Raw genomic sequence first — 20116 nt, forward strand, 5'->3', positions numbered from 1 at the left:
TTTAACAAAACTGGAAGTTGCTGTCGAAGGACATAATGGTGCAGTACAGGAAGGGCTTCGGAGCTAGACCCAGCTTTTTTTTTTTTTTTTTTTTCCTTAAATAATATTTCAGTTGTTGATGGACCTTTATTTTATTCATTTATTTATATGCGGTGCTGAGAGTGGACCCAGAGCCTCATACGTGCCCGGGCAGCGCTCTGCCACTGAGCCACGACCCCAGCCCCTAGACCCAGCTTTTAAAGCGCAGTGATGGTATTTGTCATCTGTGTGCTTCAGTCTCCGCTTCTGCAAGTGAAAGCTGGCTTTGTTTCGTGCCCAGTACACTGTGCTGGGTAGACGCTTACCCACCTGCCTTCTTTTTCTTCCTTCCTCTTTCTGACCATTTTATTTTGAGCTATAATTCACATACAATAAAAATTCATCAGGTGTGCAACTTAATTTTTTTGTACGTGTGAAGTTGAGCAATCATCATCACAATTGTGGAACACTTTATACCCCATAGCTACCCCACCCTCCAGTTCCTTTAAATCCCAAGCTACCACCAAGCTACTTTATCTATGAATCGGCCTTTTTGGAACATTTCATATAATGGAATTACATAATAGATATACTATTTTCCCCCACTCCAGTACTGGCGATTGAATACAGGAGCATTCTACTACTGTACTACACACCCAGCCCTTTTTTATTTTTATTTTGAGAAAGGATCTTGCCAAATTATCCAAGCTGGCTTGAAATTTGCCATCCTCTTCTCCTCCTTCAGGAGAACTAGGATTTCAGGCATGTGTGATGTGGACTTTTTAAACTGGTTTCTATTTGCTTAGCATGATGTTAAGATTCATCCATGTTGTGGCATGTATATATACTTTATTTCTTTATGACTGAATAACATCCCTTGTATGGATATACCACCCTTTATTTATTTAGCCTTCTGGGTTATTTCTGCTTTCTGGTCATTATGTATAATGCTGCTGTGAGCATTCCTGTAGAATATATGTGAACACATGTTTTTATTTCTCTTGGGAGCTGCATTATTTCTATGACTAACTATGTTTGTGCTTAATACAGTGCCTGACAGATTTTAACAGTGTTAATTTCTTTACCCTGACCTTTCCAGAAGGTTATGAATGAAAGTTATTTCCTGCTTGCTGCCCTTAGAAGAAAGTCAGGCTGCCCCCAAAAGCCTGACCCCTTAGGGTCACATTCTGAGGTTACTGTCCCCAGCATCACTGAATAGAAGATTCTTGCATCAGACATGAGAGGGTGATGATCCCAGATGAGTCTAATCAAAGGTATTGAAAGAGCAAATATCAAGTTTTGAGGGGTGAAACAGAATTTGGAATAGAAAGATAAGGATTAGATTCCCAATTCTCCTATTTAAGTACTATGATAATAGGCAAGTCTGACCTTTGATCTTTTCATTTTCAAAGTGAGGATAATGGGAAAATTGAAGTGGTGGCTGTAAACTCCTCAGACTGTAGCCCACTTGTGAATCTAGTTCTTGCCTACAGCTGGCTTTCTTGCACTGAGGAAGAGCTAGGCCCATCTCAGAAGTTCACAAGGTCTTCAGGCACATCCAGATTTTCAAGGGTGATCGTAAATGGATGCTATTCATTTGGGCTCTTCAGTTATTCCAGCACCATTTATTAAAAAGTCCAGATCTGAAGGTGGAACTCAGTGGTAGAGTGCTTTCCTAGCATGTGTGAGATCCTGGGTTCAGTCCCCCATACTAACAAAAAAAAAAAAAAAAGAAGAAGAAGAAGGAAGGTCCATCTTTGCCCTAGTGATTTAAGATGTTACCTTTGTCATACATAATAAGTTCTGTACATCTTGACTTTTTATTCTATACCACTGGTCTGTTTATTCTTGTGGCTATCCCACACTGTTTTAATTATAGAAGCTTTATAGAGTGTTTCATATGTGGTTGGAAAGTCTTCCCCACAACTTCCTCCCATTTCTGTTTGTTTTAATGTTTTTCTAGCTCTTTTTGCATGTTTGGTAACCTGGATGGGGCCTGATGGATGGCAGGGGTAGAATAAGGGTTGAGTTGTCTCTTGGACCTGGATGGGCTTACTTCGTAAACTGATTTTGTTACATTCTGTTTTCTTTTTTAAAAATTTTTTAATTAATTATTTCTAATTAGGTATATATGACAGCAGAATGCATTTTGATTCATTGTACACAATTGTAGCACAACTTTTCATTTCTCTGGTTGTTCACATTGTAGTGTCACACCTATGTGCAGTCATACATGTACCTAGGGTAATGATGTCTATCTCATCCACCACCTTTCCTGCCCCCCATGCTTCCTCCCCTTTGCCTAATCACAGTTCCTCCATTTTTCCCATGCCCCCACCCCCATTACATTCTGTTTTCTTTTTCATTCATGCTCACTGGAAGCTTCTAGGGACTGGATAGCTCTCATTTTTCCTGAACCTCCAAAAAATCATGTAAGACTGTTTTTGTTTTGGCAGTACTAGACAAAAAAATCAGTGCTTACCACTGAACTACACCCTGTTTTAATTTTTTATTTTGAGACCGCTCACCAAACTGGCGATCCTCTTGCCTCAGCCTCCTAAGAAGCTAGGATTATAGGGGAGCACCTCTACTCAGCAAAGCAGTCTTTTAATAGATTTGGATAAAGAGCATATGAAAGTTTTCTGTACTCTTCTTGCACCTGTTCTGTAAGCTTGAAATTATTTCGGAATAAAAATGGTTAAGGTCATTATGCTTCTGATATCATCTTGACAAAAGCTTTCAGAAAGTCTACACAAGTTAAGTTCATAGAGCCTGCCTTGGTTCACATGTTGATTGACCCTACAAAGAAAGCCCACAAATCAGGTAGACAGAATCTGCGGTTAGGCAGGATCATTGTTGCTTTTCATGCCATGATTTCTGCTTCCTTAAGTGCTGATCATCCTGAGATTATGCAGACATTTGTGCTATTCACCCATACAGCCCAAAGGAGATTTGGTCCATCCTCAAGACCAGCTCAGGGGCTGCTCTTCCACAAAGGGCCCTCACCTTCACCTGTTCTACTTATCATATTGTGTTTTGTATTGTAGACATTCATGTGCATCTTGTGTTTGAGAATGAAAACTCTTGGAAGGACAAATAAATCTATTTTGCATTTCTCCTAGGCTTTGCTCCTTTCCTTGTGCAAAGTAGACACAACTAATAGTTGGAGGTATGAATTAGATAACTCTTTCCCTGTTAGCTGTCTATCCCTGTATAGTCTCAATTTTGGACCCATTGATTTATCAATACTGGGAAATGATTACTGTGACCAGGATCTAAGTGTTGGTGGTCCCTAATGGAGAAGAGGTCATGAGAATAAATTTTACCTGTTCCTCCTTTCAGGAAGTACTATGGCAAAGCAAAATAGTTGTGGAGCAAAGAACTCAGAGAGTTGAGTGCCTTGCAGCTGTGGTGGCAACTGGGGGCCTTGCTGAGGGTGCCACAGGTTAGAGGGCTTGCTGAGCATGTATGAAGCTCTGGGTTCAGTCTTCAGCACCACATGCACACACGCGTATACACACACACAAAGTATAGTTTAATGGTTTATAATATTCATGGAGTTGTGTAACCACCATCACAATCCACTGTATTTTTAAAATTCTTTCCTTTTAGGCAGTGCTGGAGACTGAACCCAGGTCCTTGTATGTGCTAGATAAGAGCTCTACCATTGTGCTCTCACAACAGATTTTAGGCCCTCACAACAGATTTTAGGGTATTTTTATCACCTCAGGAAGAAACTCCATACCCATGAATAAGCATTCCCCATTCTTCCACCCCCATTCCTGAACTCAGCAATCACCAATCTACTTTTTTTTGGGGGGGGGGCGGGGGGGGTTACTGGGAATTGAACTCAGAAGCACTTAACCGATGAGCTTCATCCCCAGCCCTTTTTTTATTATTTTTTTTTTATTTTGAGAGAGGACCTCGCTAAGTTGCTGAGGTTGGCTTTGAACTTGTGATCCTCCAGTCTTCGCTTCCCGAATTGCTGGGATTATAGGCATGCACCATCATGCCCAGTGTCTCAGCCCTTTTTTATTTTTTATTTTGAGACAGTCTCACTAAATTGCTCAGGGTCTTGTTAAGTTACTGATGTTGGCTTTGAACTTGCAATCCTCATGTCTCAACCTCTCAATTCACTGGGATTACAGGAATGTGGCTTGGTGATTAAGTGTACCTAAATTCAATCCCTGGTACCAACCCACAGTGTAAAAAAAGAAAAAGAAATGATTTATCTGAATTCAGACTATTTAGCCATATTTTAACAGCATTAGCATATTTCATAACTTTGTAACCTTTTTTTTGGTACAGGGGATTGAACCCAGGGCTCTTAACTACTGAGCTATAGCCACAGTCCTTTTTATTTTTTATTTTGAGACAGGTTCTTACAAAATGGCTGAAGCTGGCCTCAAATTTGTGATCCTCCTGCCTTAGCCTCCCCAATTGCTGGAATTACGGGTGTGGGCTACCACACCTGGCCTTTTGTAACCTCTATCAGAGAGATAACACCAACATTAACTGGGGAGGACTGACCAACTCCCTAAGCCTTCCACACTGTAGTAGTGTACACTTGCAAGAAAGCCATATATTATACATTCTCTGTCTTTACCCTCTATAGAATGGTGAACCCAAAGGCAACATATGGAAGTATTTCCACATTGCCAATGATCAAGGGGGAAAACATGATTTGCAAATGTTGTCAAGTAGAAAATGTGTTTCCAGCTACCAAGGTGGCCAAATTCATCTATATATAAGAATGTTCTACAGATGTGAGAAAATCCTTTCTGGGTTTACAAAAGTGAGAACAAGACCTCTTGAGCTGCCTCTGGCCTCAGGACATCATCAAGTGTGGTCCAGTTTGTATTCTTAGACTGCTCTGGCTACAGATCCCAGGGGCTTCATTTGTCAGACTGACAGGTGCAGGTCAGGAAAATACTGACCAGGTGGTTAAAAGAAAATATTTTTTGTCAGTCGCCAAATATTCACTACCAAAGGAAGTCTTGACATTACTCAGATTGTGTTCTTGATCTTGAGGCCTCTTTTAGAGTGCAAAGGAGCCTTGATATTAAAGCCAGTGTAGGGAAGTGATAATCATCTTATAAAGAAAAAAGGTTTACTTTGGAGCCAGAATAGAATTCAGTGGTTATAGTCCATGATTGATTGGTTCTGTTGTTTTGGGTCAGGTAGCGCATCAGGACAGGAATATATGGTATAGGAAAATCACTCAACTCATGGTCATTGGAAGTCAAAGAGAGCAAGGAGTGGGCCAGGGTCCCATTATCCCCTTCAAAAGCACACCCCCAATGACCTAAAGACCTCCCACTAGGCCCCACCTCTTTTAAAAAATATTTTTCTTTAGTTGTAGATGGACACAATGAATGACTTTATTTATTTTTATTTGGTGCTGAGGATCGAACGAACCCAGTGCCTCACACATGCTAGGCAAGTGCTCGACCATTGAGCTACAATCCCAGTCCTAGGTTCTACCACCTCTCGATAATACCAAGCTGGCAATCAAACTTTTAACACATCGGCCTTTTGGGGACACTTAAGATCCAAACTATAGCAGAAAGAATCAGTGGAATAGCATCTAGGAGTATCTGTATCCTGGTTCAAGGAAGAAGACCCACTTGCTTTGTGCTGATAACACCTGCATCAGCTTCCTGGGATACTCTGAAATAGGAAGAATTGGATGCTAGAGTGAAATACAACTTTACAAAAAAGCGGGCAAAATCAAATGTTTCTATGCTGGTTGATATTTTAAATGACATGAAAATAAACCTCGTGGTTCAGCTCTATACCAACAACTCCTATGCCTTTCAATTCCCTGGAGAACTTCTGAATGCAGATTCCTGGGTCCCACTTTGGTGACTTGATTCATTTTGTCTAGGATGGGGCCATGATTCCTCACTTTCAGAAGTTGTCTCTGCTGAGTTTTTTTTTTTTTTTTTTTAAGATGGACACAATATCTTTATTTATTTTTATGTGGTGCTGAGGATCAAACCCAGTGCCTCACATGTGCAAGGCAAGCACTCTACTGCTGAGTTATAATCTCAGCCCCTCCATGCTGAGTTTTTGTTGTTGTTGTTGTTTTGTTTTTGGTTTGGTTTGTGTATTTTTTTTTAATTGGTGATTGATCCCAGGGCCTGGTGCACACTAGGCAAGTGCTCTATCACTGAGTTACAGTCCATTTTACTTTATTTTTGAGATAGAGTCTTGGTATGTTTCCAGGCTACCCTGGAACTATCCATCCTCCTGACTCAGACCACTGAGTAGCTGGGATTACAGGCATGTACTCCTAGTACTTTTCTTTTTCTGTCTTTCTTTTTTTCCCTTCTTAAAATACAATCCTTAGTATCCAAGGGGATTGATTCCAGGTCCTACTGGAATACCAAAATCCAAGGATGCTGAAATCCTCTTACTAAATGACATAGTGCATGATATAACCTATGTACACCCATAAGCTTTAAGTCATCTCTAGATTACTCATAATAACTAATACAAGGAACATGTAAATAGGTGTTATGCTGTATTTTTTAGAGAATAGTAACAAGAAAAAATTCTGTACATGTTCAGTACAAATGCAGTTTTCCCCAAAATATTTTGATCCATGGTTGGTTAGAACTGCAGATGTGTTTACTTCAGATACAGAGAGCTGCCTGCATGTCCACCAGGTGTCATGTGGCATCCCACAACCACAGATTCCTCACCTGTTTCAGAGTTCTCTGTCTTATTCCAGATGTGAAAATATTGGTTTGTTCTTGAAAATACAAATAAACGAATGAATAAATAAACTGCAACCCATGCTAATTTTTTTTTCAAATCTTTTTGTTGAAGGAAGATTATGAAAAAAACAGGCACAGTGGTGCATGCCTGTAATCCTAGCAAAAGGATCGAGAGTTCAAACCCAGCCTCAGCAATTTAGCGAGGCTCTAAATAACTCAGCGAGGCCCTGTCTCTAAATGAAATATAAAAAAGGGCTTGCTTGCACTGAAGGCCACATTGGCTTCAACAACTTGCTGTTTCCACAGTGTCTATGCTGGATTCCTCCAATGGCAGTGGAGGAAAGTGGCAGGCAGGCAAGCAGGTTGGGGCAGCACCCTTCCCCAGATGCTACTTCATTTTCTCTCCTTCAGATACCTGCGGGTCTGCAGCCCCTTGGTGAGAACTGCTCTCGGGAAAAGATCTGGTATCAGTCACTTGCTATATGTGGGGAAGCTCTTTATATCTGTTCAAAATCTTCATCATTGGACACCTGTAATCCCAGCGACTCAGGAGACTGAGGCAGGAGAGTTGCAAATTTGAGGTCAGCCTCAACAATTTAGTGAGGCCCTGAATCTACTTAGTGAGACCCTGTCTCAAAATTTAAAAAGGTCTGGGGATGTGGCCCAGTGATTAAGTGCCCTGAGTTCAATCCCTGGTACAAAAATTCAAAACAAAAACTTCGTCTGTTTCAGAGAAGTATTTGACATTTTAGTACTTGAAGTCACTTTTAGAAAGAAAAATAGCAGGGGCTAGGGTTATGACTCAGAGGTAGAATGCTCGCCTAGCATATGCGAGGCCCTGGGTTCTATCCTCAGCACCACATTAAAAAAATAAAGGTATTGTGTCCAACTACAACTAAAAAATAAATATTTTTTAAAAATAAAGGAAAGAGGGGCTGGGGATGTGGCTCAAGTGGTAGCGTGCTCGCCTGGCATGGGTTCCATCCTCAGCACCACATACAAACAAAGATGTTGTGTCCACCGAAAACTAAAAAATAAATAAATAAATAGATAGATAGATAGATAGATAAGGAAAGAAAGAAAATAGCATATTGAGAGATCAGACTGGAACTTTAAGCCAAGTGGGTAACACTTTAAGGAACTATAATATAATAATTTTTTTCCTCTTTAAATCTAACAGTGGCAGTCTGTAGCAATTAAGTTTTCCATGAGCTTTTGAAACGGGGACAGAAGCATTTCATATGAGATTTCCATCTCCCTCTTTTTCTCCGTCAGTGTGAAAGGTAATTAGGGGAAGGCTCTCCCCCCCGGCTTCTTAACCTCACCTAAGCCCTCTAATAAATGTGATGTCAAGGCCCAAAAAGAACCTTTGAGTCAAGAAAAGATTTTACAGTGTTCACTTTAGCAAGAAGATATAGGATTAGATTAGGACTTGACTAATAAATAGGCTATAAATGTTAGAATTTTTAAGATATTTAACATATTTTTCTCCAGTTTTTAAGACAGTTTTAAAGAAATGTTCAAACATACAAAAATATCTGAGCTCTTATAGACCCATCCTCTAACTTCAAAGTTTTTTGTAACATTTTAAGTCTAATTAAAATTATTAGTAATAATTAAGCCCATCTGGTTAACAGGAAGTTCTGTTTTTATGGAAATCGATTGAGTGGGAAAATATGTGATTACCATTCATTCATTCATTCATTCATTCTCCCCCTTGGTAAGCATTCTGAATCACAAAGCCAGATTGTCTAGGAATACATAAAGAATGTTGGGTAGTGCAAACATCTTCTAAAACTTTTTTTTTTTTTTTGAACTGGAGATTGAACCCAAAGGTGCTTTACCACTGAGCCATATCCCCAGCCCTTTTTCATTTCATTTATTTATTTATTTTGGGGTGGGGGCAGTGCCAGAGATTGAATTCAGGGGACTGGGCCACTGAGCCAAGTCCCCAGCCCTATTTTGTTTTGTTTTGTTTTTTTAAATTACTTATTTTATTCATTTTAGTTGTTGATGGACCTTTATTTTTTATTTATATGTGGTGCTGAGAATCGAACCCAGTGCCTCACACATTCAAGGCAAGCGCTCTACCACTGAGCCACAACCCCAGCCCCTTGTATTTTTTTAATTTAGAGACAGGGTCTTACCGAGTTGCTTAGCGCCTCGCTATTGCTGAGGCTGGCTTTGAACTCGCAATCTTCTTGCCTCAGTCTTCTGAGCCACTGGGATTACAGGTGGGCGCCACCATGCCCGACTATTTTTCTTTTTCTATTTTGAGGCAGGGTCTTCCTAAGTTGCTGAGGCTGGTCTTGAATTTGTAACCCTCCTGCCTTCTGAATCTCTGGGATTACAGGCCTGTGTCACTGCGCCCGGCTAAAACTTTTGATTTACCATATTTAAGATTCCAGACCAGTCTCCAGACAGTTGATTTTGGTACATAAAAGAAGTGCCTAAGAATTTTCTTGTCTGACAGGGTTTCCAGGTTAACGGAACAGATCCCTAGTGGACCCCACTTTGAGAAATGGCTCCATCATCTAGACTATAAAATGATAGTAATGTTTGTGTCGGTAGTTTAAGTTACAGAGTACTCTCAGCAAATTAGGCTAGGTTTGTCACCTAATTAATGATTGCAAATCAGAGGCAAAAAAGGAAAAGTCAATTTTTAACAGAAGCAGCTTCTTCCATAGCTCTGGATTCACAGGTGTTGGTATACTGATTGCTGAGTGTGCAAAGGCTTCTGTGCCCTCCTGACTTCCAGCCTCTGAAATCCACTGGAACTTGCTCTCAGAAAATAGCATCAGTTGTTTGTCAGGAGCCTGTGGTTTTAGTACTAGAAGTTATTACTACCCGATGGGAAGCTAGTTCATTCAGCACCCTGTGTTTGGAGGTTAAGTGCTTCTTGTGGTCTTAATCTTGAAGTTCATATGTGGTTCTCTGTGCATTAGACAGTGGGCTTTTCTTTTGGAAAAGCTCTGTTTCCTGAGATGAGTAGGGAAACTGTTTCCTTGGAGGGAGATGAGAACCTGGTTACAGCCTGATGGTGACCCAAGCACAGTCCTGGTACTCTCCCAGAGAACAGAGGCTCAGCCTTACTCATCTTTGAGTTCCCAGAGCACTGTGTACACATAGCCTAGCCCTAGTCATGATGCTGGTGATGAGGGTGTCAGCTTGAAGGAAGAGGGTGGGTGGAAAGTCCTCGCTCACATGGAACAGAACATGGTCTGTGTGGAGCCCATGGAGAGTAAGGAGCAGGGGTGTAGAGTGGCTGCTCCCTTGCTGTCCCATGTGGCCCTCTGCCAGAAGAGGACAGAAGGGCACTGTCTGTGGGCCCACTACATTGGGAAGCTCCAGAAGTCTCATCTGTGCCAAGCATTATGAGAGGGACAGTGAGTTCCTTCCTGTCCCTGAAAGGCCTTTCAGGGCTCTCCTGCATCATAGGATGGGTGAGCCCGAGAGCCTGGCTTCTTCCAAGAACTGGGCTTAATTATAACACAGATCTATTCCAGAATGTACGGTGCTCCAGAGTTTCTGAGTAAGGGGACATCTGAACTCATGGGCAGGCCATAGCTTCATCTCCTCTCCAAACCCATCCAATTTGGTAAAGCTGACTGTCCCAGTCCTAGTTGTTCAGCTCAGGGCTCCCTGCCTCCTGTTTTCTAGTGTACAGCCCATGTTCACTTATTTCTTTGTCTCTTCCTCTCTGACCTTCCCAAGAGTTATGTGCAGGTCTTAAAGCTCTGCCCTTTGATTTCTTGGAGGCAGATGTGGCCAGGCCAGAACATTGGGCAGCTACCCTGTCACCTGACATGTATTCCAGCATGGAAGAGGGTAGAAGTCTTGGAAACTTGAGAAGGAGTTGGGAGAGGGATTCCCTGGAAGTTTCCTGGAAAAGGAACACGAGTCCCCAGTCTCTCAGTGCTCCTTGGAATGTGGTCAAGAAGGTAGCTCCTGTCCATCAGGAGAGACTGGCTCTGAGGTGTTTGTGCTTTCCAGAAACTCATAACTCATCCTACTGCCTTTCTCTGGTGGATGTCATCTTTCTTACCACCTCTACCGGAGTAGAGGTGCTGTAGAAATTAGCAAGTCAGTTACTTAGTTTATTTAGTGTAAGACACCTCTTCTTTGGCTTCCACTTGGTCTTTTTTTTATTTTTAGAATTGCTAAGATGACCTCCTAGTTTTCCTTGGACAAGACAGTGACTAGTGACCAGGGGTTTCTCCTCCTTGGTTGAGAGCAGCTGGGAGACACTTTCCTGGTGGGACTTCATGGACAAGGCGGATGTGGGTTTACATGAACCATCAGGCCAGAAGAGTAGAGTAGCCCAGTGGAGAGATTTCCATTTTGGTGTGGGCTTTATTTATACTTTTCTTTGGGGACTGTTAGCTCATCACAGTGGTTCTTAGCACCCAGTTGTGTTATATTTAAATTTGGCTTGCTAAGGTTCCAGTCATCCCACAGGTTTCACTTTCCATGGTTTTAGTTACCCACCTGGTCAACCATGGTCCCAAAATCTAGTAAGTGCAATGAGATATTTTGAGAGAGAGATATTCATATAAATTTTATTACAACATATTGTTCTCTTTTATTATTAGTTATTGTTTGTAATATCTCACTGTGCCTAATTTTAAATTAAACTTTATCATAGGTATGTAGGTAAAAGAAAAAACTGTTTACATAGGGTTCCATAGTAACTGTAGTTTTAGGCATCAACTGGGGGTTTTGGAACATGTCCCCTTTGGATATGGGGAGGCTACTATATGTTTTCCTAAATTTGTTGATGACATTGGCTAAAAGATGCATATAAGGAGGTTGGTAGGGGATCTGAGACTGGGTAGTCTCAGCATTGTTTCTCCTGGGGTGGGAATTTTGAATGGACATTCCTCTTGTCCCCACTCCTGGGTAGAATCTGTCAGGGATAAATAGTGTGGAGTGTGGGCCAGAGATCTGCTTCCCTGGGAGGATGGCCTGGCTGGCAGGGCCCACTGAGTGTGCATCCCTGTTCCCCCAGGCCACCTGGAGCTCCTCTCATTGCTGACATGATGACAGTGTGCAGGCCAGCCAAGGGCAGCCAGAGCCAGACTGCAAACCTGAGCTACAGATTGGCTGACAAGTAAGAACCACCATCTCACACACCCCCAACTGAGAGCTTGCTCTTGGTCTCCTTCCTTTTTCCACCACCTTTCCTCCTCACTGACCCCGCTTCCTTGAGCTGAGTAGGTTCAGTTAAATTCAAAGAGCGCTTCTGACAAACCATGCTGTGTTCCTTCTCAGAGTCCAGCTAGGACCTCAGTGACTGACAAGTCACTCCAGATGTTTGGGATCTTAATGAGCCTCCCATAAATCATCTCCCTGCACTGCACTCAAGACTCAGACCAGGGGCTGGGATTATGGCTCAAGGGTAGAGCGCTCGAGTAGCATGCATGAAGCACTGGGTTCGATTTTTTTTTTTTTCAAGAAAGAGTGAGAGAGAGAGAGAGAAAGAGAGAGAATTTTTTAATATTTATTTTTTAGTTCTCAGAGGACACAACATCTTTTTTTTGTTTGTATGTGGTGCTGAGGATCGAACCTGGGTCTTACGCACACCAGGCGAGCACGCTACCGCTTGAGCCACATCCCCAGCCCTTCACTTATCTTTGAGCCCTAAATCTTTGCAGCTGTGTCTTATATCAGCATATTGGTTTCCTACTCCCAGAGCTTTTTCTCTGATACTCTGGCACATTCTGCAAAGCATTTGGCAATCACTGAGCTGGTCACAGCTTGCACCACAGACCCAAGCCCATTTTGGGATGGCAGAATCCTCAAAACAGGAACTCTAGAAACTCTTTTGAGTGTAACAACCACATGAAGAAGGCACTGTCTTTAGGGACACTTGAAATGGTTTCACCACCTTTGCCTGCTTTGCTTGAGCTTAATAAATCCAAAGAGCACTTCTGACAAACCATGCTGTGTTCCTTCTCAGAGTCCATCTAGGGCCTCAGTGACTGACAAGTCACTCCAGGTGTTTGGGATCTTATATAACAAATGGAATGATTATAATGACACAGTTGCCATTGTTGATATCAAGATTTATAATGTCTGCTGTACTCTGGGAACATTGTGTATATTAACTTAGCCATTCATTTATTCATTCATTGGCTGAATACATATTTACTGATTGCCTGATATGTACCAGGAACAGTATACAAGATCAGTTTGGCCTCTGCAGTCAGAAAGTTCCAATCTAGAGAAAGGAGATAGGATTCTTTTTTTTTTTTTTGGTACTCTGGGGGTTGAACCTAGGGGCACTTAACCACTGAGCCACATCCCTGGTCCTTTTTATATTTTATTTTGAGACAGGGTTTCACTAAGTTGCTTAGGGTCTCGTTAGGTTGCTGGGGCAGTCTTTGAACTTTTCTTTCTTTTTTTTGTAATATATTTTTTAAAAATGTTTTCTAGTTGTAGATGTACACATTACCTTTCCTTTACTTATTTATTTTTATGTGGTTCTGAGGATTGAACCCAGTGCTCACATGTGCTAGGCAAGCATTTTACCCCTGAGCTACAACCCCAGCCCAAGGCTTTGAACTTTTAATCCTCCTGCCTCCCAAGGTTCTAGGATTATAGGCTTGTACCACTATGCCCTGCAGAACTCTTATTTTAAGAATTTTAAAAAAAAAAAAATGAAGCAAGACTGAAACCTAAATTCTACTGACTGTAAAACCCATATATTTATCTACTGTTCAATATTGCTCAGTAGCACATGATGGTTATATAGTCTATCATCACTTGTCGCCAAGCATGTACTAACCCTAATTGTGTTTTTGTATATCTGTCCTCTCATTACATCTTGCTTCTGGCATCATAAGAGCAGGGATTCTGCCTTTTGAGCCCTCAGTAAAATAGAAATGGTCTGATTGTGATTCTAAAATCTGAATTCATGTTAATGTTATTAGTGTTGACAGGACAATTTAAAATGTTTTTCTCTTTTGTAAGCACTCTGTTATGAATACTAATTGTTTATTTAAATAAGGAATTCTGCTTTCATATCCATGGAAAATGTGTTTGCATTTTCACAAGGTTCTGATTTATGCTGTGTAACCAAGAACACCAGCATAATTTGTATGCCAGTGTCCCCATTGAGGGACAAGTTTTTACATAAACAACTGTTAGTCTTTGGAATGAACAGTTATAGTAACAGCATGCATGAAACTGCTGATTATTCATGCCTTACTGTGAACCTTCATGGAGTCTCAGGATCCCTATACAGTCAGATTTATGTATACTTAGAAAATGTGCCCATGAGGCTGGTCCATGAATGTTCACTAATTTCAGCACTTCTAAGATCACTGTGTTTGGTTTTGTATCCTTTGCTGGAGGAAGAATGTTTTGTATTTCAAAACACATATATTCTGAGATGAGTTTTAAAATGTTTTTCTTTCAAAATATTTTCTAGCATCTTCATGGCACTATCTAATCTCCTCAGATCACACTTGGAGGTTTATATCCCCACGTGAATGACTAGGGGATAGTCAATGTCTGCCATTGTGGAGATGTTCATTCTTCTGCTCTGCCCACTACAGAGCCATTAGCTACACGGGGCTACTAAGAGTACTTGACTTATGGCTGATGCAACTAAGGGACAGAATTTAATTTAATTGGATTTAAGTTTAAATATCCACATGTGGCTAGTGGCGAGTATACTGGACAGTGCATTTCTAGGCCATGTGTAAAATTCAGATCTGCCTATTTATTCAGACATTCTTTTATGTAGCAGATATTTATTGGCTACCTGCTGTGCCAGTGTTCTTTTAGGTACCAGGGGAGCAGCAGTAGCAAAAACAGGCCTAAATAACAAAGCATTTTCATTACCCTTGGTGAAAGTCCACCCCAGTAGTGCTCACAGTCCATAGGAGGCTCATTCCAAGTACACCCAACTCATCATGGCTTTACCCACTCAACTCAGGATAGTTATCAAGCCCAGAATTAGCAAAGCTTTGTGACTTATTGTTCAATTTGGGGGTTTTGGTACTTGGGAATGGAACAGGGCACTTAACCACTGAGCCATATTCCCAGTCATTTTATTTTTATTTCTATTTTTTGGGGTATCGATTGAACTCAGGGGCACTCAACCACTGAGCCACATCACTAGCCTTGTTTTATATTTTATTTAGAGACAGGGTCACTGAGTTTCTTAGCGCCTTGCCTTTTGCCGAGGCCGGCTTTGAACTTGCTATCCTCCTGCCTCAGCCTCCCGAGCCACTGGTATTACAGGCATGTGCCACCATGCCTGGCAGTCCTTTTATTTTTTTATTTTGAGATGGGGGTGAGTGGGTGGGGAGGTGAGTCCCTAAGTTGCTGAGGGTTTTGCTAAGTTGCTATGGCTGGCCTTGAACTTGTGATCCTCCTGCCTTACACTCTTGTGGTGCTGTGATCACAAGGTGTGCATCACTATACCTGGCCTCTTTCAGTTTTTAAATAGGCATTGTAAAGAATTGCCATGAATAAGAAAGCAAGGATGGGCCTGGGCATGTGGCTCAAGCGGTAGCGCTCCCGGTTCAATCCTCAGCATCACATACAAACAAAGATGTTGTGTCCGCCGGAAACTAAAAAATAAATAAATAAATAAATATTTTAAAAAATTTTTTAAAAAAAGAAAGAAAGAAAGAATGGGCTGGGGCTCAGTGGTAGAGCGCTTGCCTAGCATGTGCAAGGCACTGGGTTTGATCCTCAGCACCACATTAAAAATAAATAAATTTTTAAAATGTCTATCAACAACTAAAAAAAAAAATTTTTTAAAAAAAAGCAAGGAAAACTTGGACTATATAATCTTTTCCTCATGAAATTACTCTAGGGGCTAGGGGTGGCTCAACGGTAGAGCACTTGCCTGGTTTGTGTGAGACCCTGGATTCAGTCGTCAACATCACAAAATAAGTAAATGAAAGAGAAAGGAAAGAAGGAAGGAAGAAAAGGAGGGAGGGAGGGAATTAAGGAGGGAGAGAGAAAGAGAAAGAAAGAGTTACTTGTTATTTGTCAGGGAAAAAAAATAACAGCCCCACCATTTATTGTATACTCATAACACACTAGATACTTTATGTGGACTGGCTCATTAAATATTTATAGCACGTCATTAGATGCATGTTATTATAGTCTCCATTTTACAGGTGAGAAAACTGAAATTTAGCAGACTTAAATTTAAGTTGCCCATGGTTAGTGGTTGAATTAAGATTCAAATCCAAGTCTGTCGGACTCCAGAACCCAATTGCTGCCTTTTATTCCACCATGCTATCTGCCCAAGAGAACATGAAAGTATTTTTTTTTAAATGATGACCTCAGTGTTTATGGTTTACAACTAGTATGCAACTAAGTTCTAGTCAGTCTCCATGATCAGCCAGGCACAACTAAGAATCCCTCACCTCATGTTTGTCTTTCTGACTCAGGGTCAAGGTGGAAGGTCCAACGATTGGGGAAGCCCCTCTAAGGCAACTATTTCAGTCCTACATTCCTTCCCCCAAGACTGATCGAGAGTCGTCTTTCAGAAGGAACCCCCTGGAAAGCCTAAATAACCTCATGCTGGAGGCAAGAATGGACATGTTCAGCTCAAACATGATCATCAGTGGCCCAGCTGTAGACCTTGGCCCCGACGAAGCCAGCAGGGCTGGGAGGAAGCAGCTAGGTGGTGTCCAGAACCTGCGCCCTTGCACCCGAGCTGGAGCCCGGCACAAGGCTTTTAGCATAAAGGACAAGATATCTGAGTGGGAAGGCAAAAAGGAGTTGCCCACTGCAGCACCCAGCAGGCTAGTGGATGAGCAAGAGGATTACGGGCCATCCTGCATGTTGGAGAGAGGTAGCAGCGAGGTCGTGAGAACTCGGGTCGCAGAGGGTAAGAATGGAATGAGGCCCGAAACAGAGAGCCTGGAGAGTGAGAGGTGGAGAGGGGCAGTGAACGTTGTGGGTCCAGACATAGAGAGGAGGCCAGACCTTGGCCATCTCGAAGGGGAACCAGAGGCCTGTGGGAACAGAGGCCGGGAGCCGAGGCTCTGGAAGCCACACTTCCAGAATGACCACCTCTCGGTGCTGAAGCAGGTCAAGAAACTGGAGCAGGCATTGAAGGACGGGTCGGCGGGCTTGGATCCCCAGTTGCCGGGAACATGCTATTCCCCACATTGCCTGCCTCACAAGGCAGAGGAGGAGCCCCAGCCTCCTGAGAACCACCGGGGTGGCGTAGAAGCTGGCCGCAGGGGCCACCACTTGGATCTAGAGAGCAGGGAGCCCACCTCTGAGGCTACAGAGGGGTCCCCTACAAAGCCCTTCATCAACCCCCTGCCCAAACCCCGGAGAACGTTCAAACATGCCGGAGAGGGAGACAAGGATAGGAACCCAGGCGTTGGCTTCAGGAAAGAGAAAAGAAACCTGCCTCCCCTGCCTTCCCTGCCTCCCCCACCGCTGCCCTCCTCCCCGCCTCCTGCCTCTGTGAACAGAAGGCTCTGGACCGGAAGGCAGAGACCCAGTGCTGACCACAGGTAGGTGCTGTCTGGCTGATGCCCCTTTTTGTGACTGTGCTGTAGCTTAGATCCCATCCCAGCTGCCTGTTCTCAGCCTAATTATTTGTCACATTAAGTTGAGGGATCTCACTCGGAGTTATTGGAGACTATTCATAGCATGAGGTAGTTTGGTGATTAACCTGGAAATGTGGTTACCATGCATGTTTTGTTTCTTCTGTCTCCTTAAAAAAAAAAAAAAAAAGAGTATTTACTTTAAAAAATTACCTTTCAAATGTGATAAAGTCTTATAATTGGTCAGTGACTAAGAGTTAAGTGAAGAATTTGTTTGAAATTTGCAGTCTTCTAACTGGTAGTACCTGGTATCTACTTGGATCTTCCAGCTCTCTTTCATGTTTTTTCTTGGAGTGGGCTTGGGAAGCACATTGTCTGGGTCTACTTTGGCCTCTTGTTTACCTTTGTAACCTTGAACAAGTTACTTCTTGAAGCCTTATTTTCCTCATTTATATATACAGATGCATCACTGTATTTGATAATATTAAAATGACATTAAATAATAAAGTATGTTAATGCTTAAAAATAAAATCTGTTCTTTGGAAACAATTTCTTTCCTGCTTTGGAACATAAGTTTGGGTCCATTTTTAATTGATTTGATACCCACTAATCTAGAAATCAGGTTTAGAGCAGAACTTCTCAAAACAGTTATCTGTACTTACTGTCCTTGCTTCTTTGCCTTCTGCCTTTTTCTCACCCGCTCCTCTTGGGCTTTGGCCCTTCATCCTGAAGCTGTTCTTGCCCAAGGCCACTGGCAACTTCCATCTTGGTAAGTCCAATTTGCAAATTCTCTGATCTTTTCTTAATTGACCCCTCTTGGTATTTGAGGACTTGCGCCATCTTGAATCACTGTCTTCACTTGGCTTCTGAGTCAGCCACTTCCCTGCTGACCGGGAAGTCCTCTTCTCTGGCTTCTCTCCTTCTACAAGTCAGGATAGCACTCCTTCTCTTAAGCCCCCACACTCCAAACCAGGAGCACACTAGGATCAGACTTCTCTCCTTTATCTCCCTCCACCCTTTAAGTGATCTATCCAGTTCCATCACTTTAATGTCAATTACATGCTTACGATTCCCAAATTTAGATCTCAAGCCCTGACTCCTCTCAGCTTCAGGTTTGTGTAGTCATCTTATGCTTGAGTCTACATTTGGTTGTGTGATAGTTGGGATTTAACATGTCCCATCCTATATTCTAATTCAGACTACCTCCCAAACTAATCGTCGTCTTGTTAAATGGCATTACCTTTCATTTAATTCTTAGACCAAAGAGCCAGGAGTCTTCTTTGATCTTTTCTTTCACACACCCTATCTAATTCATCAACAAGTCCTTCAGTTCTGGTTTTAGAACTTTAACTTGCATCTGACTACATCTCCTCCACTGCTACCCCTTTAATAACTTTGGATCCACTGCCCACCCCCAGGATATTCCTCCCTCAGCAGTCAGAGGAGTCTTCCAAAAAATATATATAGATCATGTCACTCCCCCACTCAATGTGGTCTGTCAGGTAGGAGTCTCTTACCTTCAAATAATATAATTTCTGATGTTCTCTTCCAAGGAAAAATAAGTTTCATATTCTAAAATTTTATATATTTACATAAATTATTTCCTTTTAAAAATGAAATCATGCTGCATATACCATTTTTTTTATTGGTTGTTCAAAACATTACAAAGCTCTTGACATATCATATTTCATACATTAGATTCAAGTGGGTTATGAACTCCCATTTTTACCCCAAATACAGATTGCAGAATCACATCGGTTACACATCCACATTTTTACATAATGCCATATTAGTAACTGTTGTATTCTGTTACCTTTCCTATCCTCTACTATCCCCCCTCCCCTCCCCTCCCATCTTCTCTCTCTACCCCATCTACTGTAATTCATTTCTCTCCTTGTTTTTTTCCCATTCCCCTCACAACCTCTTATATGTAATTTTGTATAACAATGAGGGTCTCCTTCCATTTCCATGCAATTTCCCTTTTCTCTCCCTTTCCCTCCCACCTCATGTCTCTGTTTAATGTTAATCTTTACCTCCTGCTCTTCCTCCCTGCTCTGTTCTTAGTTGCTCTCATTATATCAAAGAAGACATTTGGTATTTGTTTTTTAGGGATTGGCTAGCTTCACTTAGCATAATCTGCTCTAGTTGCATATACCATTTTAAAAAATATTTATATTTATTTTTAGTTGTAGTTGGAACAATACCTTTATTTTTTATTTATTTATTTTTATAAATTAAAAAAATGATTTTTATATGGTGTTGAGGATCAAACCCAGGGCTTCACACATGCTAGACGAGCGCTCTACCACTGAGCCATAACCGGAGCCCCTATATATCATTTTTTATTTAGTGTATCATTGAGCTCTTTCAGTGTTACCACCTTTCTGTTTTGGGGGGTGGGAGGTGTACCAGGGATTGAACCCGGAGGTGCTTTACCACTGAGCTACATCCCCAGACTTTTTTATTTATAATTTTGAGACAGGGTCTTGCTGAAGCTGGCCTCAAACTTGTGACCCTTTCTCAGCCTCCTAAGTTACTGGGATTACAGGCATGTGCCACCACATCCAGCACTACCTTCCTTTTTTTAACTACCACATTCTTTCTAGCATGTTGATAAACTATATTTTATTTATCCATTCCCCTAATGATGGACACTTAGGTTGTTCCCAGGTGGCATATCATACTGTAGTATGCAGCATATAGTATTAGAGAGGACTCTAAAACCAGAGTACTTACTAGTTGTGCTACTTATTAGCTGGGTAGCATTGTACAAACCATTAAATTTGCATTGGTCTCATTTTGCTCATCTGTAAAATGGTGATAATTATAGTGTCCACTTCATAG

The 20116-nt window shown here is 41.7% G+C and overlaps 1 protein-coding gene across 5 annotated transcripts in view; it reads left to right on the forward strand.

The window, feature by feature from the left end:
- Positions 1 to 20116, forward strand: part of Dennd2a (DENN domain containing 2A) — a 104297-nt gene that overhangs the window by 28948 nt on the left and 55233 nt on the right. For 4 of the 5 annotated variants that reach the window (XM_077109169.1, XM_076832573.2, XM_076832581.2 and 1 more), the window contains exons 3-4: positions 11749 to 11850; positions 16157 to 17239. In XM_077109169.1, the coding sequence (XP_076965284.1) occupies positions 11777 to 11850; positions 16157 to 17239 (1157 nt within the window). In that variant the 5' untranslated portion in view covers positions 11749 to 11776. The remainder of the gene's footprint in view (positions 1 to 11748; positions 11851 to 16156; positions 17240 to 20116) is intronic. The other variant, XM_076832600.2, reaches the window with a different exon arrangement.

The sequence above is a fragment of the Callospermophilus lateralis genome, chromosome 1, assembly GCF_048772815.1.
Source record: "Callospermophilus lateralis isolate mCalLat2 chromosome 1, mCalLat2.hap1, whole genome shotgun sequence".
Taxonomy (NCBI): Eukaryota; Metazoa; Chordata; class Mammalia; order Rodentia; family Sciuridae; genus Callospermophilus; species Callospermophilus lateralis.